Source organism: Kogia breviceps, chromosome 3 (genome assembly GCF_026419965.1).
Source record: "Kogia breviceps isolate mKogBre1 chromosome 3, mKogBre1 haplotype 1, whole genome shotgun sequence".
Classification (NCBI taxonomy): domain Eukaryota; kingdom Metazoa; phylum Chordata; class Mammalia; order Artiodactyla; family Physeteridae; genus Kogia; species Kogia breviceps.
This window is the reverse complement of record NC_081312.1, coordinates 11,694,047-11,719,262: the sequence shown is the minus strand read 5'-3', so window position 1 is coordinate 11,719,262 and position 25,216 is coordinate 11,694,047. Positions and strand designations below refer to the sequence as shown.

The following is a 25,216-nucleotide window of genomic DNA, read 5'->3' as shown; positions in this document are numbered from 1 at the left end:
GCCTGGCCCCTATGACTTCTGGGTAGTAGTCTCTATATGCTGACTCTCTCAGGGAGTGCACATGGGAATTCTTGAAACATTGGGGCAGTCTGCCCACTGCCATTTTTTTTTTTTTTCCATATGGGAGATCTGGTTCTGCTTCAACTTCTTTCATTCTCATCCCTTCACTGATTAACAATATTGTTTCTGGAGTCACACTGATGTAGGTTGGAATCCCAGATGTATTACCTACTTCCTGTGTGACCTTGGGAAAGTAACTAAACCTCTCTGAATCTCAGTGTCTCCATCTGTTAAATGGGGTATGTATTAGATTTCATTAGGTAAGGCTGCATAAGAAACAATTACAAATCTCTAAAAGCAAAGGTTTCTTTTGCACTCATGTGACTTGTCAGGCGTGGGTTGCTTCACCTCTCTTTCCTTCCAGGACCCAGGCTGAGGGAGCAGCTCCATCTGGGACAGGCCATTCTCATGAGAGAGGGAAAAGATTAAGCACGTTGGTAGGAATACATAATGGCTCTTAACACTATTGCTCAGATGTGGTGAAAGACAGTTCTATTCACATTCTATTGGGCAAAGCAAGTCATGTGATCAAGCCTGACATCAGTAAGGCTGGAAAGGACACCCTTCCTACAGGATGTGTTGCAGTCACAAGGCAACAGGTGATGATGTATCATCCTTGCTGACCTGAAACAACTAGGCTGCCAGGTATTTCTCCAGCAAAGATGGGTTTATTTGGAATCAGCAGAGAACTGCAATTTGTTGTCTGCAACCATGGTGAGCCACATGTAAGTCCCCACACAGCAAGGGAAAAATGCTGTAATAGAAAGGGAAAGGGGTTGGAAGGGCTATACTAAACAAAGTGTCCACAGCTTTTCATTGGCTGATTTGTTGCTAGGAAAGAAAAGGGGTCTTTCTACTTTTTGGGTGAGAGAGCTCTCCCTCTGGTCTCCTGGCTCTATTTAATTTAGGTTTCTGTTTCTTAATTTTTTACATCCTTAACAGGAGGAGTCACTTAATAGCTGGCAACAACAATGCCACCTACCACAGGATAATAACAGTACCTTCCTTATGTTTGTTTTGAGAATTAAATGAAGTGAAGCACGTGCAGTGCTTAACACAGCATACTGCACTTAATAAGTACACAATAACTATTAGAGGCTATTATTATTATTATCATTATTACTATTATGATTTCCTGGTGCTGCTGAAAGTTCTGCTCACTGGACTGGGCTAAACCTTACTTGAGAGGAAGAAAAGAAGCAGCTATAATTACTCCCAATATTTAATTTGGAGACAATAAAACGTTGAGTCTAACGGCTCAAGCTTTGGAGTAATATGGACTCCTTACTAGGGCACATGATCTTAGACAAGTTACTTAACCTCTAGGGTCCTTGGGACTATGTTGTAGGCTTGTCATTAGGGCCAAATTAAGTCAACCCTGGGCACAAAGTAGGTGCTGAGTATTTGTTGAATTATTAAATGTGGATTTTAGACTTATTTCAAATATTCAGTGAACTGTATGCATAACATAACTACAGTACAGCTGTATGGAAAGCCCTTTACTGGCCTTTTCCATCATTTGGGCCTCAGCTCAAATGTCACCTCCTCAGAGAGAGACATTCCCTGTCCACATCATTTAAAGTGCTTCCCTCACCTCCAGTCACTTCTCCCCATTATCTTGTATTTACAGCTCTGGTAAAGCTCTGAAACTGTCTTGTTCATTCAGTGGTTTATTTAATATGTCTCCGCCACTAGTTCTTGTTTTCTGTACCCTCATCCCCCGTTGAGGATGGGCCTCAACATCCTCATTCGTAAAACTAGGCGAGTGGAGGAAGAATGGGGAAAGGTAAACGCCGTCCGCTCCACCTGTGTCTCGGGCCTCCAATTCCTTCCGGCAGGGTACCGCCCCTGCCGCCCACGTGGGCCGCCGTGGGGCACGCCCCCAGATAGGCGAGGCCTCCAATGTTGTGTCGGCCGCGTGCGGGCCGCGGTCCTAGGGAGGCGAGCTACGTCACACGCACGCAGGCCCTGCCCCCGCCCTTGCTCGCCGCAGGAGGAAAAAGGGAGTGGCCAGGAGCGAGGGCCCCGCAGCCGGCGGCGCTGCTGCCTGAGCCGCCTCCAGGTGGCTGCTCTAGGCTCCCGCCCGCTCAGGCAGCTCGGAAGCCACTCTGTTTTGGGGTCCTCGCCTCTCTTCCACGTCTCCCGGAAGAGTAACTGGGCCGTGGCCGATCAAGGGCCAGCTTTGGTCAACCTGGGCCCCCTCCCGGCCGGCTGCTGAGGACCGGCGGCCTGGGAGGGTGACCAGGCCGCGGTGCAGCCGCTCCAGAGTCCTCAGGTGAGGTGGCCGCGGGGGGCCGAGGGGGGTCCCCTTGGGGCGTTCACGGCCTTAGAGGCGGGGGCGGCATTCCCTCAGCGGAGACCCTGATCTCTCCGCCCTGCCAGGGGCTTAGGAACAGGGCAGGGGAGCCCCCTTGGGCCTCCACGGACGTGGCTTAGTGCCCTCCCCTTTCCTCCCTCCCCCACCCCAGCCTGGTTTGGCCGCTCTTCCCCCTCCGGAGGCTCAGTGCAGTGGGTAGGGAACGAAGTGGGGGTCTGTACTCGCTCACCTGGGATTGACAACAGAGTCCCTGGGACCGACCAGCTGATCCCCAGCCTCCCTTCCTCTGTGTTGACACTTGGCCTTCGTGCAGGCCCTGCCACCGCCATCGGCCGACCCATCCCCATCCCCCATCCTCATCCCTTGCGCTCTCACCCTCTCTCCAGCTCGGCGTGGGCCCTTTACTGGGCGGAATTTCTTGAGGGCTCTGTACCTAGGAAGTCTGCTAGAGTTGTTCTTTTGTCCGCGGGGCAAGTGCCTAGGGCCCATCTTAACATTTAATTGGGTACTCAATCTTAAGGCACAGGCTTTTGTTTTAAAGCCCTTTAAAACTTTACAATGAGAGGCAAGAAATAAGTTAATAAGTATGTTTTGATTGCTTTATTAGGAGAGATCATTTGTTCCCTACTTAACCACCAGTGTTTACTCGGGAATGATACATATTCTGTAAGGAGCTTTATATGTTATGGAGCATGTCACTTCCATTTTCATTGGATTTCACATAAACTCTGTGAAATACACGAGCATGTAATCATCCCATTTTGTAAGGAACAGGTTTAGAGGGTGAGTTTCTTCTTGAGGTTGTTCAGATACTGGGAGGCTAGATGGGGAACGCAGGGGTTAAAAAGTGGGTTTGGTTGATTTAGATTTGCCTGTCTGAGCTGCTGTCTAAACTCTGGGATCTTTCTAAACCTTTCCCCCCATTTTTTGTGTGAAAAAAGGGGGGTATTGCTACTTACTGCACAATGTGGTTGTGAAAATTATGTGTGTTAAAGATAATGTTTGCAGGGCACCTAGCATAAAAATTAATTCCATTCAGCAGTATTTATGGGTGCCTACTGTGTGCTGAGAATTCATTGGTGAGCAAAACAGACAATGGCGTTTATCCACCCACCCACTCTCCTCCTCCCCTTCTCAAAGAGGGAGAGACAGGGGAAAAAAATACATATAAAACATGAAGGGATGTGAGGGAAAAGAATAGTGTGTGAACAGAGAAGATAGGACCTAATTTAGGACAAAAGATCTATTTTGGAGGCAGATTAAGTTCAGGTGAAGACCAAGAACAAAAAAAAAAGTTAACTGTGAAAGAGCGCTCCAGGCAAAAGGAACAATGTGCACATTCAAGAAATGGTTGTTGACTTTTTTTTTTTTGCGGTACGCGGGCCTCTCACTGTTGTGGCCTCTCCCGTTGCGGAGCACAGGTTCCGGACGCACAGGCTCAGCGGCCATGGCTCACGGGCTCGGCTTGTGGGATCTTCCCGGACCGGGGCACGAACCCGCGTCCCCTGCATTGGCAGGCGGACTCTCAAGCACTGCGCCACCAGGGAAGACCTGTTGACATTTTTATATGCTACTCTTCTATGTCATTGAAACCAGTTATTTCATCATCATCACTTTGATTTATTGTGGCACTGGATAAGTACCCAAATATATGCATCAAATGAATGTGCAATCGTTAATTGTTTTATTCTGAACTTAGCTTAATGTGCATGTAGTAGGTACTGAGAATCTAAATTATTGAAGGTATATTTTAGACGTGTATATGCACACCTAAATTATCCATGATAGTGCTGCAGTATTTACACTTTGTTGAAATAGGAATAACAGTAGTAGTGGTAGTTGTAATTATGGTAGCAACTACTCAAATGAGTGCCTACTGTGTGCTAGGCATTTTTCAAAGTGTTTTTTAAAAAATAAATTTATTTTATTTATTTTTATTTTTGGCTGCGTTGGGTCTTAGTTGCAGTGCGCGGGCTTCTCATTGCAGGGGCTTCTCTTATTACGGAGCACGGCTCGCGGGCTTCGGTAGTTGTGGCGCATGGGCTTAGTTGCTCCGCGGCATGTGGGATCTGCCCGGGCCAGGGCTTGAACCTGTGTCCCCTGCATTGGCAGGCGGATTCTTAACTACTGTGCCACCAGGGAAGCCCTCAAAGTGTTTTTTAATGTAGTATTTCATCTTAAAACCATCCTCTAAAGTAAGTACACTTAATTTTCCTCCTTTTCTAGGTGAAGTTTCTCAGTTTCAGTCAAGTAGTTTGCTTGAAGTTACATAGTAAGAGGCAGGGTCAGGCTTTTCAACCCAGGACTATCTGACTCTAGAGCCTGGTCTTAATCACTGTGCTCTGCTGTTAAGCCACACTGATCATTTTATATCTTTTTTTACAGGTTCACCAAGATTATTCTGCTGCCATCATGTCCTGGTTTGCTGATCTTGCTGGAAAGGCAGAAGATCTTTTAAACAGAGTTGATCAAGGGGCTGCAACAGCTCTCAGTAGAAAAGAGAACACTGGCAGCATTGCTTATAGCAAAAATACTGACTATCCTGAACTTCACCAGCAAAATACAGATTTGACTTATCAGACAGGACCTAAAGCTACTTACATTTCCTCAGCAGCTGATAATATTAGGAATCAAAAAGCCACCATCTTAGCTGGGACTGCAAATGTGAAACTAGGATCTAGGACATCAGTGGAGGCCTCCCATCCTGTTGAAAATGCGTCTGTTCCTAGGCCTTCATCCCAGTTTGTTCGAAGAAAAAAGTCAGAACCTGATGATGAGCTGCTGTTTGATTTTCTTAATAGTTCACAGAAGGAGCCTACTGGGAAAGTGGAAATCAAGAAAGAAAGGGGCAAAACACCGGTCTTGCAGAGTTCTCGGACAACAAGCGTCAGTTCTGTGAACACCAGTGTAACCACCATCAAAACCTTTGAAGAACATCCTTCTGGGAGCCAAAGCCACGGTAGTTAATCAGTCCTCTGTTTCTTTTAGAGTTAACCAAATTGGATGTCATCATAGCCTAAAATGTTCTGGTAGCATTTGTCATGCTCTGTTTTGATCCTGTCCCTGCTGGCACAAGGGCAGGCTCTCAGAAGCGTGTGGTGTAAATAAGGGGGACAGCATAGAACGCTATTAGCCAATATACGGTTACAGTAGGGACCTTTGAATGTTGTCTGTTGGTAACTTTACCCAGCCCAGCATCTGTTTTTAAAATTAATTAATTATTTATTATTTATTTTTGGCTCTGTTGGGTCTTGGTTGCTGCACATGCAGACTTTCTCTAGTTGTGGTGAGCGGGGGCTACTCTTCGTTGCAGTGCATGTGCTTCTCCTTGCAGTAGCTTCTGTTGTTGCGGAGCATGGACTCTAGGTGCACAGGCTTTAGTAGTTGCTGCACGCAGCCTCAGTAGTTGTGGCTCGTGTCTAGAGCGCAGGCTTAGTAGTTGTGGTGCATGGGCTTAGTTGCTCCGCGGCAAGTGGGATCTTCCCGGACCAGGGATCGAACCCGTCTCTCCTGCATTGGCAGGCAGATTCTTAACCACTGTGCCACCAGGGAAGTCCTCAGCCAGCATCTTAAGAAATTATATCCAAAATGATTCTCTGAGATGTTTTAAGATATAAAGAAGAAAATTTTGAAATCTGAAAGGAAACATATAGTTTGGGATTTGGAACTATCTCCAATTCATTTCTTTCTGTCATTGGTATTATAAAAATAACAGGTGGCTGTACTTCATTTATATTCTGGATTGTGAGCTTTTTGGTGTGTTTTTCCCCCGCCTACCCTGAAAGTAAAGCATGAGAAACTGAACTTTGATCTAAGTTGGAGGGTTAAAGGCATTGATTTAGTACTGAAGTAAGAACTTAGAATTCTGGTTTTCATTTGTTTAATATGCTATGAAATTACCTCAACATGTACATCATCTCACCTGCAAAAAATGATGTTTACATAATAATGTGGCTAATTTGAGTACCTAGGAAGCATTTTAAAATAACAATAAACATGATAGGTCCTTGCAGGGAATCTTTATAGAGCTGATAACTCATGGGAGCTTGTTATGTTCTTAAACCTTTTAGCTTCTTCCACAGTCTTGGCTCTTAGTGAATAAAATCTTTCTTGTATTTCAAGATAAAAAAGTGGTAAAGAGACGGGTTTTGGGCTTTCAAAACAGGTGCATGCACTAGCAGTTAATTAACTAGGTATGAACAATCCTAAATTTCTTCTCAACTGTCTTTTGATTAATTATACAAACATTTATTGAGACCCTATTGGGCCAGGATACAGAAGTGAATGGGTTATAGTTTATTGGATGAGATACACATGGACACAGATAATATACATGTAATATAGAAAATGCAGCAGTTGAGGTATGGTCAGAGTGTTGTGGAAGCATGTCTTTTTCCTTATTGATTCATAGATACTCTTTATATGTTCTAGATGGCAATTCTTTCTCATCCTCCTCCAGTTTTACCTTGTTGTTTTTTTCCTTTTTCTATAATGTCTCAATAGAAGTTCTTGATATAATGATCTATCAATTTTTTCTTTATGGTTTGTGTCTTAGAAAATCTTTTCCTATCCTGAGGTCATAAAGGTATTTTTCTGTATTATAGGAAAGGTTTTATACTTTGGCCTTTCATATTTAGATGTTTACCTAAAGTTGTTTTTTATGTATGGTGTGAGGTAGGCATCTAGTTCCCTTTTTTTCCCAAATGGAAATCAGTTATCCCAGCACCATTTATTGAAAATATTTCCTTTCCCTATTAATCTGCAGTACCACCTCTGTCATATATCAAATATCCATCGATATGTTGTTATGTTTCTGACACTTAATTCTGTTTCTTTGGTTTATTTGTCTTTGTGTCAGTGCCACATTGTCTTAATTAATGTGGTTTTATAATATGTCTTTATATCTCAAAGAGCAGATTCTACCACCTTGTCCTTCTCCAAGAATGTTTTGGCTATTCTTGGGACTTTTGTACTTGCATATGTGTCTTAGAATTCTCTTGCCAAGTTCCACGAAAATTCTGTTGGTCTTTACTGGGAGTCCATTGCTTCTACTGACATACAGATAGTTTGGTGAGAATCAGCATCTTTACAACATAGAATCTTCTAACTTATTAACATGGTATAATTATTTTTTAGATGTCTTTCATTAAGATTTTATTGTTTCTTCCATAAGCGTCTTGCATACTTTTTGTTAGATTTATTCCTGGGTAGTTTATATTTTTTAAAGCTCTTATAAATGGTATGCTTTAAAATTTTTTACTTTCTGTTTGTTGCTGTCTATAGGTTTTTGTAAATACACATACACACACACACACGGCAACCTAAGATAGCTGTTAAGCTTCATATTTTTCTATATGTTCATTTAAATTTTCAACAACACAATATCATATGTAGATAATGACTGTTTTCTGCTTAACCCTTTTATCTTTTTAAAAACTCTTTTTATTGCCTTACTACATTGGCTTGTACTTGAAAACCAATTTTGTGTCTTGTTCCTTGTCTTAAAGAGAATGCTTTGAGTGTTTCAGTTGGTGTTAGGTTACTTTTTATCGGGTTAAGGACATTTCCGTGTATTTCTAATTTGAGTTTTTATATTGAATTTTAGCAGGTGTTTTTATGTATGTATTGAGATATAATGATTTTTCTTCTTAATATTAATATGGTATACAAATCAGTTGATTTACTTAAACCTAAATCCAAACTTAACTTTCAGTAAATGTTTGCTGGAACTCACTGATGAAACCATCAGGGTCTGGGGTGTTCTTAGTGGAAGATTTAACTATTGATTCAATTGGTTTTCCATTTCTTTTTAAATCTGTTTTTGGTAAGTTATATTTTTTTCCTAAGAATTTGTCTATTTCATATACTTTTGGGAGGATTACATTTATTTTACTTAATTTCAGGAAAATAATGTCACAGCTGAAATTTTAACACAGTCAGGCACTAATCACTTATAGTAACCCTGCAGAAATCAAAGCTTGATCACAAATACTACCTGAAGAATACCAATATCTGGCACTTGGCTAAATGCTTGTTTTTTTAAAGCAGCATTAATGAAGTATAACTGACATGCAGTAAGTTACACATTTTTAAAGTATACAGTTTGATGCGTTTCATCATCATGTACATTTAAAAATTTATTGACATAACGTAGTTTACAGTGTCTCCCTCAGAAGACCGTTTTTGGTTATGTTGATCCTCTAGTATGTTTCTTTTCTATTTTGTTAATTTCTGATCTTTATTATTCTGCTTTCTTTGGGTTTATTTTGCTGTTTCTGTAATCCTTATGATGGGTGCATAACTCATTAATTCCTTTCATTTAAAAAATATATATTTTATTTACTTATTTTTGGCTGCGTTGGGTCTTCGTTGCTGCACACGGGCTTTCTTTAGTTTGCGGTGAGCAGAGCCTACTCTTCGTTGCAGTGCGCTACCTTCTCATTGCAGTGCCTTCTCTTGTTGCGGAGCACAGGCTTTAGGCATGCAGGCTTCAGTAGTTGCAGCACACGGGCTTAGTTACTCCGCGGCACGTGGGATCTTCCAGGACCAGCGATCTATCCCGTGTCCCCTGCATTGGCAGGCGGATTCTCAACCACTGCGCCACCAGGAAAGCCCCCTACCTTTCTTTTTTTTTTTTCTTTCATGATTGAAATTTGATTGGTTGTTTTGAGGATCAGTGACAATCACAGACATTTCAATTTGTACACAATTCTCAACATACGTACCAAAAATCTAAAAAATGTGATTCGTTTCTGAGCAGTTATTCGAGTGACTTTCCAGCTTAAAATTTGAAGGCAAATTTTCCTTCACAGGATATCAAGTACCAATATCGTCAAATACTGATATGCTGTTACATCATAAGTCCCACTAATTCACAATTTAATATCATGTACACTACATACTCAAATCGTCAGTCGTTCACAGCACATTAACAGTTACTAGAAGAACTGGACTACCACGACCAAAGATGTTACAGAGTGCACAAAATTCTGCCCAGGTGAGCCAAGATCAAGGGGTGAGTGGTTTGCTTTAGGAAACAATTCTACCAAAAACAACATGGGAAGAGAAGTAATATAAAGTGTTTAAGACATTAAATGCACAACTGACTTCAAACTGACATTTAGTGTGCTTTGTATTATAGGGTATAAAAGCTGCCTTCCATCTGTGGAATGTTAAGCTGACACCCAAGACAATCAAAGCCTCCCATATTCAATATCCCACTATTTTCTGGTTGTACCAAAAAATAAACAACCAGCAAATGATTTCACCTCTTAAAAAAAGCATTTACACTTAAAAAATGGGGTGAGGTGGGATTCCCTCCTTTTAAAAAATGTTTCTAGAGCTACTAAAAAACTTGCATTTACAAAGTAGTTGATAAAAATATTCCTCTGGATTGTACAAGAAGGGAGACAGGGACCACTGATAGGACCAGGTGTGTGATATTAATCAGACTTGGCTTCTTTCTCTCCTGCTTCATCAGAAGCTGGGCTCTCCTCGTTTTTAGTTTCTCCGTTTTGTGCAGGTAAGTCTCTTGGTTAGCCACTTTAGCCTCTTTTCCCTTTGCTCCCCTTTTCCCTTTTGTTGGCACTTTATTGTCTAAAGATTTATCCTTTCCTGCCGCCTTTTTTGGCTTCGCTTCCACTTTTGCAGGAGCCGGTTTAGCTGACAACCTCTCGGACCTCCCCTTGGGCTCCCCCTTCGCCGCCCTCTCGGCGGAGCCGACCTTCCTCTCGGGCATCGTGGCGGCGGGGCCGGCGCGTGTCGGGTACGTGCCCGGTGCCTGCGGGCCGCGCCAAGAGCCTGCGAAGCTGGGCTGCCTGGCCGCTGCCGCTCCTCCCGCCGCCCGAGCTTCTTCCTTTCATTTTTAATGTAAATATTCAAGGCTATAAATGTCTTTCTAAATACTACTTTAGATATAGCTTACAGGTTTGGATATATACTTTCTTTTTTAAATCTTATAAAATTAAAAATAATTTTTTAAATTCTCTCAATTTTTATTCATTTAAAAAAAATCTTTATTTTGGAAATTTCAAATATACCTAAGTAGAGACTGATGGTTCCCCTCAACCCACATATTGACTTTTATCCAGTGATGATAATCAACAGCTCATAGCCATTCTTGGTTCATTTATAACATCTCATTTTCCATCTCTTTCTTTACCTCTACCCACCACAGAATTATTTTGGAGCAAATCGCAGATCTCATATCACTTCTTCTATAAATATTTTATTAACTCTAAAAAATACAAGTTTAAAAAACGAACAATCATGCCATTATCACCATAAAATTAATAATTCCTTAGTATCATCTAGTATCTAGTCAGTATTCAAATTTCCCTGTTTGTCTCATCGTTTTTACATGCTATTGAAATGCGAAAATCTTAGTTGTACAGAAAAATGTCTACACCTATGAAACCCACACCTTTATCCCCATAAAGAATGTTTCCTTTGCCCCAGAGAGTGCGTGCCTCATGTCCTTTCCTAGTTAATCTCCCCACCCATCCCCCACGCACCCACTGTTCTGATTTTTTTCACCTTAGATTATTTTTGTCTGTTCTAAAACTTCATGTTTGCCAGCAAAAAGTGAGATCATATAGTATGAATACTTTCTTACCTGACTTCTTTTATTCAGCATGTTAGTGAGATTCACTCATGTTATTGAGTATATTAGTAATTCTTTTTTATTGTGTAGTATTTTACTGTAGTATTTATACCACAATTTACCCAGTCTCTTTTATGGACACTGGGGATTTTCCAGTTTTTGTTTTTTGTGAATAAAGGTGCTATGAACATTTTTGTACTTGTCTTTTTGTGGAAAAGTGTTTTTATTTCTCTTCAGTAAATACCCAGGAATGGAATTACTGGGTCAAAAGGTAGGTACATGTTTAATTTCATAAGAAATTGTGAATACTTCCCCACAGTGTTTGTATCATTTATATTGCCACCAGCAATCTGTCTATAAGAGTTCCAGTTGCTTCATATCTTCACCAACACTTTGTGTCGTCTTTTTAATTTTAGCCATCTAGCAGGTGTGTTTTGGTCCTTGTTGTGGTTTTAATTTGCATTTCCTTGATCACTAAAGATGTTGAGAACTTTTTCATTTAGATATAGTTCATTTTTTAGCACATACTTAATTTTTTTGGAGTAAGTAAGTGTATTTGCATCACATTTAGTAACAAAAAGAAGATGAAACTGAATTAATGAGTATCTCTTTGGGTAAGGCAGTTTAGACTCCAGTTTGGTATATAACAAATTGCTCTGACCTGTTATTACTCTCCTTGCCTTGAAACCCACAGCTGTTCTTTTATGCCTTTCCAGTATTTTCAATGTTGAAACGTTTCCCTTTTTTTCAAAAATGATTCATAGACAGAAGGGAGACCAAAACCCTTGTTAACCTAAACCCAACCACGTAAATTTCTCTGCTTTTTTTTTTCCCCTTCCCAGAACTGTATTCTTTTCTTTATCACCATTTGTTCAGTGTATCCAGACTTACAGGGTCCTTACAGATCTATATAGGCTGTATGTATGAGAATGAAATTTCATCAGAGGGAAGTCTATTAAAAATTTAAGTGTACTTTTTATGGTGTTTTAGCTATAGCAGTCAACTTGAGCCAAAAGGCATTCCACCACAGTAAGCTACTAGTACATATATAGTGAGCATTCCAGTGTAACAAAGATGTATTTGCTTTTTTTGCAGAAGCCTCTAATAATTCAGATTCTGGCCATGAAGGCCAAGAGATTTCTTCAAAGGAAAATGTATCATCAAGTGCTGCCTGTGCTGATCACAACCCAATGCCTAAAGATGATGGGAGATCACATGAACTATCTAATCTTCGGCTGGAGAATCAACTGCTGAGGAATGAGGTTCAGTCTTTAAATCAAGAAATGGCCTCATTACTTCAAAGATCCAAGGAAACTCAAGAGGGTAGAGCCTTATTTAAATTACCCAGGGTTAGGAATTTAGCATTTCAAAAATAAACTAAAAACTTGTTTATATCTAAACTATTAGAAAGATTTTAGATGGGCCTTGTAAAATAGTGTTTTCACAGAGATATAGGGCCCACATTTGGAAAGGGGACCAATCATCCTCCCACCCACCTGGAACAGAACACTGGCCTATTTGGTCATTCTTTAGAAACCACAAATAGGAAGATAGTTTAAGCCTTGTTAGACTGACTTTAGAAGAAGCTTCACTTTATCCCAGACTAATTTAGACATAGAAATCGTTTTTCCAGAGACCCTGTACAGTTTGCTTCAATATTTAATTTTTTTTTTTTTTGGATGACACTCTGCACTGAATTGCTCTTTCTGCACCAGTTTTCTAGGTTAAAAGAACATCTTTTTGCCACAGTAATGGAAAGAAACATTTCTTTCCAGTGTTTATCTTCAGGTTTTGTTTTTGTTTCTTTTGGTCTTACTGGGGTGTACATCGTCTACCCTTGATTTGGATGTGCATTCTTTCCTATTTGTAGCAAAACTCCAAAAATCCACTGACCATTTTAATTTTGTGAACTCTCAGCTGTCTACTGGTTTTGGCTCCCAAATGCTTTATGACATATCTCCAGAAAAAAAAATTTGTAGAAGAGCAGCTAGCTTCATGCCTGTTTCCAACCAATTAACTGTAATATAGATACGAATGTTGGCCTTGGAAAATGGAGGTCCCTCTTGGAGCAAAAATTTGAAGATATTTGTAAGCTCCTAATTTTGGCAATAAGTACTAAAGGGATTCAAAGGAGAATCTTTGTGTGCTCTGAGAAAGATGTGTTTACTTGTATGAAGAAATTTCTTTCTTTTTCTTTTTTTTTTTTAAAGAATTAAACAAAGCAAGAGCAAGAGTTGAAAAGTGGAATGTTGACCATTCAAAGAGTGATCGAATAACTCGAGAACTTCGAGCACAAGTAGATGACCTGACTGAAGCGGTGGCTGCAAAGGATTCCCAGCTGGCTGTACTGAAAGTGAGACTCCAAGAAGCTGACCAGCTGCTGAATACTCGCACAGAAGCACTGGAAGCCTTACAGAGTGAAAAATCACGGTAGCTAATTCTATCAATAATGAGAAAATGAGCTAGAGTGTTTATCAATGCAAGTAATGATAAACATGGTAGTAAATACTGTCTTATCAAAATTTAACTTTGTAAATTTACAAGAGAGAAAATGTAGCTTTTGGTAATGCTGGAAATGTGTGTGGTTAAAAATGGATTTATTATCTGAATCTTGAGATGCATTGTTAGCAAATTCTGAATTTAAAAATATCTGAAGAGCAGTGTCATTAGTCTTTTGACATACAATGATGTGTGGCGTGCTTATATTTGGATGCCTAAAGATATAGGTTACAGTCCATTAAAAGGGAAAAAGATTTCTCTAAGAATGTTTTAGTCAAACCATCTTTTTTGTGCTAATATGCCAATGCTCTAAAAATTATTCTACCTTCTCACTTGTATGCTGTGGAAATGAGTTACTTCAAGTGATGTCTTTTCTTTTAGAATAATGCAGGATCACAGCGAAGGTAGTAGCCTGCAGAATCAAGCTCTACAAACTCTTCAGGAGAGATTGCACGAAGCAGATGCCACTCTGAAGAGAGAGCAGGAGAGCTATCAACAAATGCAGGTTAGAATGGGGACAGCAGGGCTCTTTTATTGTTTGGATGAGGAGGAATTGCTTTACACTGTTCATAACATATTTACTGTAATAAAATTCTGCGGTGCATTTCAGAAAATTCTCTTTCTGTGGCAAAAACTAAGTATTTGAAAATTTAGCTTGATCCTTGCTAAATTTAATTTTCTATGTTGAAAAGCAATTAAAATGCTTAATATTCATTAGATATATACATCTTTTCATTTAATTTGATGTGCAGCCAGCATTACCATTATTTGATTAAAAGCTCATTTGAGGCGTCTCATTCTTTCTATTTAAGCTTTTTCTGATTCCAATTTAATCTCATTCTGTTATTTCAAGAGAAAGTTGTACATAATGTTTATTTAGAGTTGTACACTTAAGTGAATTTTTGCATCTAGTTTAGTGATTTTCAGCTCTGCCTCCACATTAGAACCTCCTGTGTGGTTTTAATACTTTCTGATGCCGAGTCTTCATTCCCAGGGAGTCCGATCCCATTGTATGAGGTAGCGCATAGGTGTTGGTGATTTGGATTTACACGATTGCAGGTGAAGCTAATGGGTAGTCAGGGTTTAGAACCGCTGGCTCAGACTGTCTTTTCAACAGGTGAAAATAGTTCACCCCTAGAAGTAAATAACAGGTAATATAGGCTTTTAAAATTTTTTATTAATATATTTTATTTACCACAGTAAAATATCCCAAAGTACTATCATCTCATCATGTAGTTAATGTTAAGAATTGTTCATGAGATATTTTACATTCATTTTTGCATACTGATTCTTTAAAATGTGGTATGTTTTACACTTACAGCACATCTCAATTCATTCACTAAATTTTCTTCAGAAATACTTGATCTGTATTTAGATTTCATAAAGTTTATAGGTGAAAAAGTTGTTCTAAACATACTCAGAATAACAGTTCCTCAAAAAGTTAAACATAGGGTCACCATATACTGCAGCAATTCTGCACCTAGGTGTATACCCAAGAAAATTGGAAATACATGTCCACACAAAAACTTGTACATGAATGTTCATAGCAGCATTATTTATAATAGCCCCAAGCTGGAAACAAGACAACGTCCATCAGTTGCTGAATGGATAAACAAAATGTTGCATATCCGCACAAGGAGATATCATTCAGCCATAAAGAGGAATGAATTATTGACTCATGCTAAAGAGGAATGAATTATTGACTCGTGCTATAACTATTGCATGAACCTTTAAAACATTATCCAGACACAAAAGGCCACATATTGTTGATTCCATTTGTATGAAATGTCCAGAATAGGCAAATCTATGGAGAAAGAAAGTAGATAACTGGTTGCCAGGGGCTGGGAGGGAGGGGGACGTATGGGTAGAGGATTTCTATTTGGGGTGCAAATGTTCTGAAATTAGATAATGGCAATGGTTGCACAACTCTGAGAACACTACACTGAATTGTATTCAGGACAACACTGAATTGCTGAATTGTATATCCTAAAAGGGTGAACTCTATGGAATGTGAATTATATCTCCATAAATCTGTTATTAATTGAATTGAGCTTCAGTATTTATGTTAAATTAATTAAAATGAATAAACTTAAAAGTGCAGTTCTCGGTTGCAGACACATTTCATGTGCAGTGTGCCCCACTGAGTGGTCCTCTTGCTTCTTTTCTTCCAAACAGGAGTTGATATTGGATCAAAGGTTTGTGGGCTTTAGTTATTGGCGTGTAACTGTAAAAGCTTTCTGACTTCTGTCTCACCTTCTGAGTTTTTTGGTGATGGGAGCTTTTGAAAATAAGGGTAAAATATAAATAATTCTCAGAACTAAATTTAGGCTAAGGGACAGACCATGTGTTTTTTAGAGTGTACTTTAAAAGTTTCTTAAGCTAAAAAAATTAGAGGTAGTAGTTTATTAGAAAAACTGAAATAAAGGAAAAACATTAGCCATGATATTAGAAAAGATGTAGCTGTGTACTTGTGTCTTCCATTTGTTTTCTAATAGACTTTCTAGTTTTCTGTAGACCTTTATTCATTGATCAGCTAGTGTCAGACCAGACCTAGTATCAAGTGACCAGATTCACCTGGGAAACTTCTTAAAAAACAGATTCCCAAGGCCAGTCTTGGAAATTCCAATTCAGTTAAGCCCAAGGAAGGCCTTGGGCAGCTGTATTTTTAACAGACTCCCTCACTGATTTTGATGAATTGCCATGTTTGGGAACCACAACCTTAGAGTTCCTGTTCTTCAGTTCTTAACAAATGAAGAACTTTTTTTACCTCCCGGTTATGTTGTTGGGCTGAGCTAATAAATCCCATAAGATATCTAAATGGATGGTTGTAAAGTATACCTCAAAGCAAAGTGATATAATAAGTATAATATAAACTTTGTCACAGAGCGAGTTTTCTGCACGCCTTAATAAAATGGGAGCGGAGCGCCAGAATTTGGCAGAAGCAGTTACCCTGGCGGAAAGAAAATACTCAGATGAGAAGAAGAGAGCAGATGAACTACAGCAGCAAATCAAAATGCTTAAGTCCAACTTGGAGTCCTCTAAGCAGGAATTAATTGACTACAAGCAAAAAGCTACTAGAATACTCCAGGTAAGCGTGAGATGCACATGTGTGAATGTTAAGATAGGCCAGATGACCGAGAGACATTCTGAGACTTTATAGAGATCTGTGAGATACTTTGTTCCTGTTTGACTGGGTTGGCTTGCTTCAGGTGCCTTGCTCTTCTTAGAAATATTATAAAAAAGACAAAATGTCTCCTGTTCCTACCACTTTCCTTTTAAGAAAAAATTTCATTCTGCCACTACCTAGTTCAGGTCTTCAACCTGTCACCTTAATCACCAAAAGCAATGTTTTTTCCTCAGTTAGGTGTTTCAAGATCTGGTCTTTGTTCTTCCACTAAGTAACCATGTGCTGTTGAGCAAGCTGAGCCAGAAGAAGGCAGCAGAGAGAAAGACACAGAGGAAGAAAGAGGACAGACTGATGGAGAAAGGGCTTAAATGAGGTGAAAGGAGATGGAATCTACGCACAAGCGGAAGAATTATTCCCCCCCCCAAAAAAAATGAAAGGACACGTCTTCACTCTGATATGAAAGGCAAAAGAAAGAGAAGTTGAAAACTACATTAGATGACTACAGTCTTAGATCAGAGGGAGGGGGAAAAAGCTGGGAGAGGAGATCTGAGAGCTGGAGGAGGCCTAGACCAGTCACTCTGAAAAATTCAAAAGAGGATCAACAAGGAAGAACATAACAACTGTTAAAAACATTGCTTTTGGCTCTTTTGACCACTTTGATCCATTTCCCTGTCCTCCTTTCTTTTAATGCCAGACGTGTGACATCTGCCAGACATATGATATCTGCTGTCTTCATTTTAGAACTGTTAACTTTAACTCTCTTATGTAATTTCTGTTCCCACTACATTTCTGAAGTTGTCTTCTCAAAAGTCGTTAGTGACCTAAATGCTTTCTGTCCTCTTACTAGTTTCCATCCACTTTGATTTTGGTAGAGCTTTTAAACCCTGGGAACCCTCCTACCTTCTTGAAAGTTGGCTTCTAATGTTACTTGTACTGCCTTAGCTCTCTGTCTTCTCTTTACTGCCGTTTCTCTTGGGTCCTCTTCTTCTGTCCTTTTTTGTTATTCTTTTTTATTTTGCTTTGTCATATACTCTGCTTCTGTCAGTTGATGTGACTTCAGCATGGCTCCAACTTCCCACCTGGTTTCTGAATGCCTGCCATGCTTCTCTATGTGGGGTGTCCCAACCCCTAAATCTGCTTCCCCTCCATTCTCCTGTTTTCATAAGTGCTATTGCCTCCTTCCTAGGCAGTGAAGCTTGAAACTGCAGTGTCATTTTGACTCCACCTTTTTCCTTTAGCGCCTGCCTCCTGTTGGCTGTGAACCCCTTTTTTATTCTACCTCCGTGAAATATCATATCCATCTCCTCTAAAGTCTTCTTTCTTATTATTTGTGTTGTATCCGTGTAATTTGTTAATTCATCTAAGAGGTACTTAATTGAGCACCTGACTGTTCACTAGGCACTTTGGTAGGTGCTGAGGATACTGAGCTCAAAAGATGTGTCCTCTTTCTTAAGGTAGCATTCAGTTTAGTGGGACAACACTGAGGTAGTTGATAAAATGAAGTTATTGATGCAGTACTATGGGAGCTTGAAAGAAGAAGTCCTTAAAACCTGCCTGGAGATGTCAGGGGTCACTGGAGATGCCGTATGAGGAGGAACTTGAAGGATGAGTAGGGAGACTCGTGGTAGGGAGGAGATTTCAGGTAGAACAGCCTGTGCCAGAGCAAAGCGGGCCTGAGGGAACATGATGTATGTAGGAGACTGCAGGTAGTTCTCTGTTGCTAGAGCATCAAGTATTAGAGATTAAGAGATGGGAGAGAAAACTCAATGACAGTAGATGCCAGATTGTGGAAGGCCTTGCATACCATGCAGAGGAGTTTTGATTTTATCCTGTAGGGGATGGTAGGGGGTGGGGAGGTTTCAGAGGACTTGAGCCGCATGATCAGATTTGGGTGCCAGAACTGTGGCAGCCGTGAAGAGGTTAGGGGAGTGCTGGATGCCTGTCTTGTTTATCGCTGAATCCCCAGCACAGTGCCTGGCCCTTAGTAGGTACTCAGTAAATTGTTGACTACGTCAAAGGGATGTGGAGCGGGATGGTGAGATGTAGATGGTAAAGAGGCTTTTATCAAAAATAATGGTAAGGGGCTTCCCTGGTGGCGCAGTGGTTGAGAATCCGCCTGCCGATGCAGGGGTCACGGGTTGGTGCCCTGGTCCGGGAGGATCCCACATGCCGCGGAGCAACTAAGCCCGTGAGCCATGGCCGCTGGGCCTGCGCGTCCGGAGCCTGTGCTCCGCAACGGGAGAGGCCACAGCAGTGAGAGGCCCGCATACCGCAAAAAAAAAAAAAAAAATAATGGTAAGAAATTACGAGGACCTGACCTAAGTTTGTGGCAGTGAGGGTGACAAACCAGGGCCTGCTAGGAGAAATGGAGGAGGCAGAATATGTGAGACTTGGAGGTTTAATTGGAAGAAGAGAGAAAAAGGTAAATGGAATCTAGGATGATTCCAGGTTTCTGGTTTGAGTGTATGAATGATGTTCCCGTGTACGACTACAAAAGGGAAAAATGGAAAGACAGCAGTTTAGGATTGAAGGAGATTATGATAAATTATGGTGAGTTTGCACACTTGATGTGACATCGAGGTGAAGGTATCAGGAAGACCATCAGAAATGTAGGCCTGAAGCTCAGTAGAGAGGTCTGCTCTTTAGCCACATGGAGGTATGGCTATATAAATATAGATGTAGATCTAATCATGTTTATTATAGAAAATTTGAAAAATACATAAAAGCTTGAAGACATCACCCATAATTCTACCACATAAAAAGGAGAAACTATTTTTGCTGGAGGAGAGTGACTTTCAAATATTTATGGTGAAGGAACCAATGGTCCTTTTTATTACTGGCCTAGGATTACAGTACTTTTTAAACTAGTCTTCCCACGTCAAATCTCTTCTTCCAGCTTATCCTTTATACTAGGTGTCGGCAAACTTTTTCTGTAAGGGGCCAAATAGTACCTGTTGTAGACTTGGAGGGCTGTATGCGATCTCCATCACATATTCTTTGTCTTTACTCTTTTATAATCCTTTGAAAATGTAAAGAACCATTCTTAGCTTAGTGAGCTATACAAAAAAAGGCCACAGGCCAGACCTGGCCCATCGACCATAGTTTGTGAGCTACCACTTTAAATCTCTGCCAGAGTTACCCTCCTCAGACGCACCTCTGGTCATATCACTTCCTTATCCACTTCCTGGTAACTGGCTCTGGACCACCCAGTACAAGTCACACATTTTAGCCTGGTATCCAGAGCCTTCACACACTGGTCCTGGCATTCTGTCTGAATGCATCCCAGGATACTCTTGGGCCCTTGTGCTTTTTCATCTTATGCTTTGTCCTCTGTTTTCTCTACACCTTTTAAAATCTTAGCCATTTTCCAGGACCAGTATAAGAGCTGTCTTTCAAGTAAAGCTTTCTCTTCCCCTGAAGTGTTGTTGTTTTTTTTTTTTTTGCTCAGAACTCTTCAGGTAATCTTACTATATAGCCTTCTCTCAGCTTGTGTTTATTGCCTTGTATGGGATATTTGTCACTTCCCTTTTAGTTTAAACGGCAGAGGGTACTGTCTGGAGTGACATTGTCTTTATTACATAGGATGCTTAGCATAGTGCCAAACCCCATTGTAGGTTCTCCATAAATATGTGTTGAGTGGAATGTGATTGTGGGCAGGGGGGAAGTATAAGAGAGGCTGAGAAGAAAGTATGAGAAGAATCTTGTTAATAACAAGTTTTCAACAATAACATGGTCCTGGGGACTACAGTCCAAGAACACGGTACAGAAAAACTCTGTTGCATTTTTATCCCTATGGATTTAACATTCTGTGGACTTTCTCCGGTGGAGAAATATTCCAATATAATTGGAATATTCCCATAACAGTTTAATTGGTGTGTGGTAGATGATATTCAGTGTACAAGCTAATCTCTGCTTTGCTATTCTTTTTTTTATGATAGTCTAAGGAAAAATTGATTAACAGCTTAAAGGAAGGATCTGGTTTTGAAGGCCTAGATAGCAGTACTGCAAATAGCGTGGAACTAGAAGAACTTCGGCATGAGAAGGAGATGCAAAGGGAGGAAATACAGAAACTGATGGGTCAGATACATCAGCTGAGATCTGAATTACAGGTAAGATACATCACTGTTCAGCTTCACAGACAGCCATTTACCCTCAGGTATTAGTAGCTTGAGACATGATGGATTCTGTATTTTGGGGGAAGGGTATTGGTGAAATAATGTGTGAAACTTTGGGAATATTAGTTACCATATAGAAGTGAATCTAAAGCAATAAGTTTCTTGTCCATTGATTGACTTAAAGTTGCAGGAATAAGAAAGATAGGTAACCAGATTCATTCATTCATCAAATACTTACCAGGTATTTGCCATGTGCCAGGCATCTTCTAGGCTTAGAGCTATAACAGAGAACCAGACAGTCTTCATATTTATGGACCTAACATTCTAGTGCTTAAAAACAAATTAGATTTGGGCTTGTTTCTAAAACTAGGGCGTTGTCTAATATCAGAATGGGCTTAGGGATGATCTTTTATAGTTTCATGCGTAATCTTATAATTTATAGTTGTGTAATTAATATATTTAATCGAAAGGTAAAATTGGGCCACTTATTTATCTTAAACGTGGGGTCTTTGACATAGGAGGGGTCTCTAAGGATGGGAAAGATGAAAGTGTGGGGTAGTGAGCCTTCTGTTCTTAAAAAAGAAAAAAAAAACAACTTTCTGCCAAGAATACTTATCCATGCATTCACTTAGGAAATTATTGATTTGTAAGATGTACATGAACAACAGTGGCAAGTATGGAAGTTGTGAGAATGGGCTGCCTTGTCTGGGGCATGGGTTTGACTGTCAGATCTAGGTACAGATCCTGTATCCTGGCTTTGGCACTTAGTAGATGTGTTACCTTACACCAGGTACCACATCTCACTGAGCCTTAGTTTTCTCATCTGTAGGTTGCAGATGAGAACAAGGTTCTCTTGAGAATAAGGGATACTATGTATAAAGGGCCTAGCATTGTTCCTGACTCATAATAGGCTCAGTAAATAGTAGCTGCTATTATTTCTGGGGTTTTTTCTTTAAAGTGTAGGATCTTTTTTTCCTAAATAATTTTGAATTCCAAAGACTTCAGTCCCATGAATTTGAAATTGAATAAATGCTAAACTTTTCCCTACCTATTCCGTGTCTTTCTTTTTTTCTATTCCGTGTCTTCTGCGTGAGATTATGAAAAATATGATTTGTTTTACTTTAATATCTCATCCCTACCTCAGCATCATTGATGACATTGACACATTTTCCTATCCTTTCTCAAGAAGTTTATGAAATTGATAATAAGGACTGTAGGATTAGGGTCTGGCAAAATGGAAGAATTTAATTATAGCAGCTGTCATTTGCTGAGCACTTCATGTGCCAAGCGCTGCACAAAGCTCTCAACATACGTGCTTTCATTTATTCCTTACCAGAACCCCGTGAGGGAGATGATGCATTCTCATTTTACAGTTTGAAGAAATTTAGGTGCAGAGAAGGAAAGTAACTTGCCATGACTCGTAAAGTAGCAGAGCCAGGATTAGAACCCAGTCTGTCTGATTCTAGGACATGTATCCTTAACCACTGCGCTTACTGCCTATCTCTTGAGAATTCATCGGATCTAGTCAAATTGATAACAAAGATTAGTCTACTTTCTACTCACCCTGAAAATGGTAGGGAAAAATAATTTACCTTATTGCTGTTTTCCACTAAGTCCACAAAGTTGTGTGAATTTAGAGTATTTTACTGTGGTTATCTGGGAGTATCATTAATCTATCAGTTCTTTCAAACAATATGCGAAGTGCCAGAGTTTGTGGAGATGAGTATATAACACAATGTACCAAAAGATAAAAAGCAAAGTTAAGATGCCAGTTTTTGTTTCATGTAGTACTGTATGAATGGACTTGTGCTTATTAACCCATAGAGGGAAAATACAGAAACCTAGAGCAATGTTCTTTGCCACTAGTGGATTTCACAGATGTCTAGAAGCTGGTTTTTGAGTTTGAAGAAGTGAGAATAGTGACACCAAGTGAAGAAGTTAGAGTGAGAAATATGGGAAGATGTGAAAACAGATAATAGTAATAGAGCTAAAAAAGAAATATACTAACCTCAGGTGATATGAGAGAAGGGTTATTTTTACTGTATGTTACAGTATGTCGATACCCACACATGTACAAAAACTAATTATAACCTGCAATTTCAGGGGACTAAGGCAGTGAAGTCCTTTTTGAGGTTACATTTCTATTCTTGAAATTGTTGCTTTTGAATAGAGAGATTCATCTCCCAGTGAGCCGCTGTCTGCTCATGGTCATTAAACCAAATGGTTTCTGCTGCAGCGTCCTGTTCATTTCTCTCACCGTTTGCCGTGTTATATGAGGAGGTGCCAGTTTTTGTGCTCCTTTTAGTCTGCATCTGTGTCTCATTCATCTTTATCCCTCCAGTGCCTGCTGAGCCCTGTTCACAGCACTTAATGATCACTCCGTAAATATTGAACTGAACAGTTCATTATTGCTTTCACATGTACGGTTCATCTTTTTAGGATATGGAGGCTCAGCAGGTTAGTGAAGCAGAATCAGCAAGAGAACAATTACAGGATCTGCAAGACCAAATAGCTGGACAAAAAGCAGCTAAACAGGAACTAGAGGCAGAATTGGACCGACAGAAGCAGGTAAGGATTTTAGATTGATGATTACCTGGGAAAACTGTCCACTAGCGTTCATATGAGGAGACTTCTAGTAAAGCAGCTTACTGAAATTCTTAGAGGATGAGCTCAGAGTTCCCTCCTACCTTATTACTAACCCACCCTCCTCGTTGTTTGTTTGTTTGTTTTAACAGGTGAAATATAGCGACACAAAATGATTTTGAGACTTGCTTAATATCACACAGCTAATTAGAGAATAGAATAGAATCCAGGATTCCTGTCCCAGAGCCCAGAATTCTTTCTACTGCTCTGTCTGTATTTTATTGTATCTCCTTGTCAGAGTATGTATGTTAGAACACTTGAAAACATCAGTTGATTTTTGTATTTTATCAGATTTTTACTTTCTAGAAACAGTAGTAACTTTTATTTAATAGAAATATAAATAAAACATTAGTGCCATAATAGACTGCTTTTTCTGTTTTGAGAAAAAATGCTTATAACAGACTTTACTTACAAATCATGTTTAAAATTATATTTCATTATTCAATTAGCAGTTGTCTGCTCTCCAAGCCAAATTATTTTACTTTAATGTACTTACATGATAGTTTCAGTACTAACGCAGTTAAACATGTTTACAGTCACATTTTCACAATAAGAATCTATATTTAATATTTGTAACGTCTATAATTTACTGAGTAACAGCATTGTTTCAGGTACTTAGTATACATTATCTTATTTCATCTTCACAATAAAATCACTATTCTCTTCACTTTACAAAAGGGAAAGCTTTGTATGTTTCTCATTGCATCACTTACAACGTTTCCAGCTTTGCATATTTATATTCTTTAAAGAATTTTTTCATTAGGATTTATCATTTCTGAAACTGGTTCTATTTTCAGGGAAGTGTTTGCTTTTATTATGACAGTGATTTCCTGAGTAGTAAGAGAAAAATTCACTGAGTAACAACCTGTAGGGTACATCATAGGCTATCTTAGATAATTTGCTTGTAAGATTATCTCTCCTTTCAGAAATTGCATTTTAATTTATTTAAGGAGCCAGTATATATTAAAAGGCAAGAATTTGATGTTCTTGATGTTTAGTGAGATAACTTCCATTTTATTATGGCCGATGGTTTTACACATCCACTTGCAGTGCCCTTTTCTAAAATGAGGGAGTTAAGTAGAGGAAAGTGGAGCTGAATGTAGCTCTGGGCTATTTATTTAGTAATCAGATGTTCTGGATGGGAAGTACTTAATCTTGGGATTAAATAGTCCTTTAAGTAATTTAAGTAAATGTCAGCCTTAAATTTTATGCTAGCCTAGAGCTTAAAAGAAACTGGGCAAACCTTCTTGTAAATTATGATTCCCCTACCTAACCTAATTACCTTCCTCATTTTCTCTTTTCTCACTTATCTCAGTTTTTTTAGTCTGTGAAGTGAGCAGGTTGAACTGAATGTCTAAAGTAGTCTCTAGCAGTTTGATTCCATATCATGTTACTTCTTCTTATAGCTCCCTTTACTTTGCACCATTAAGCATAATGCTTTTGAAGGTACTTAGTTAATGATTTACTCTTTCTTCCCTGGCATTGCTTTACTCCTTAATTCTGACCTGAAAACAGGTGCAAGATATTGTCTGATAAAAATAAGCCCGTGAAAAGCTGCCCAAAATCATCAGGGACATGCAGATTGAAACCACAGTGAGCTATCACTACATGTCCACTATAATAGCCACACTTACAGAGACTGACAGTACCAAATGTTGGAAAGGATGTGGAAGAACTGGAACTCTCTCAGATTCCTGTAGGAATGCAAAATAGTACAGGTATTTTGAAAACCATTCAGAAAACAGTTTGGCAGGTTTTCTTCCTTTATGCTAGGCATACACTTATCATATGATCCAGCAGTTCTGTTCCTACATTTTTCTACCCAAGAAAAATGAAAACATATGACCAATAAA

The 25,216-nt window shown here is 39.5% G+C and overlaps 1 protein-coding gene and 1 pseudogene across 2 annotated transcripts in view; one reads left to right on the top strand and one right to left on the bottom strand.

Annotated features, from left to right (window-relative positions):
• Window positions 1-1,965: 1,965 nt before the first annotated feature.
• The window catches only part of GOLGA5 (golgin A5), a 41,832-nt gene continuing 18,581 nt past the window's right edge, over window positions 1,966-25,216 (top strand). The window contains exons 1-8 of one of the 2 annotated variants that reach the window (XM_059056878.2): window positions 1,966-2,335; window positions 4,763-5,336; window positions 12,075-12,302; window positions 13,190-13,409; window positions 13,860-13,983; window positions 16,363-16,566; window positions 20,544-20,714; window positions 23,160-23,288. In XM_059056878.2, the coding sequence (XP_058912861.1) occupies window positions 4,790-5,336; window positions 12,075-12,302; window positions 13,190-13,409; window positions 13,860-13,983; window positions 16,363-16,566; window positions 20,544-20,714; window positions 23,160-23,288 (1,623 nt within the window). In that variant the 5' untranslated portion in view covers window positions 1,966-2,335; window positions 4,763-4,789. The remainder of the gene's footprint in view (window positions 2,336-4,762; window positions 5,337-12,074; window positions 12,303-13,189; window positions 13,410-13,859; window positions 13,984-16,362; window positions 16,567-20,543; window positions 20,715-23,159; window positions 23,289-25,216) is intronic. The other variant, XR_009334495.2, reaches the window with a different exon arrangement.
• LOC131752495 (non-histone chromosomal protein HMG-14 pseudogene) lies at window positions 9,724-10,115 on the bottom strand (annotated as a pseudogene).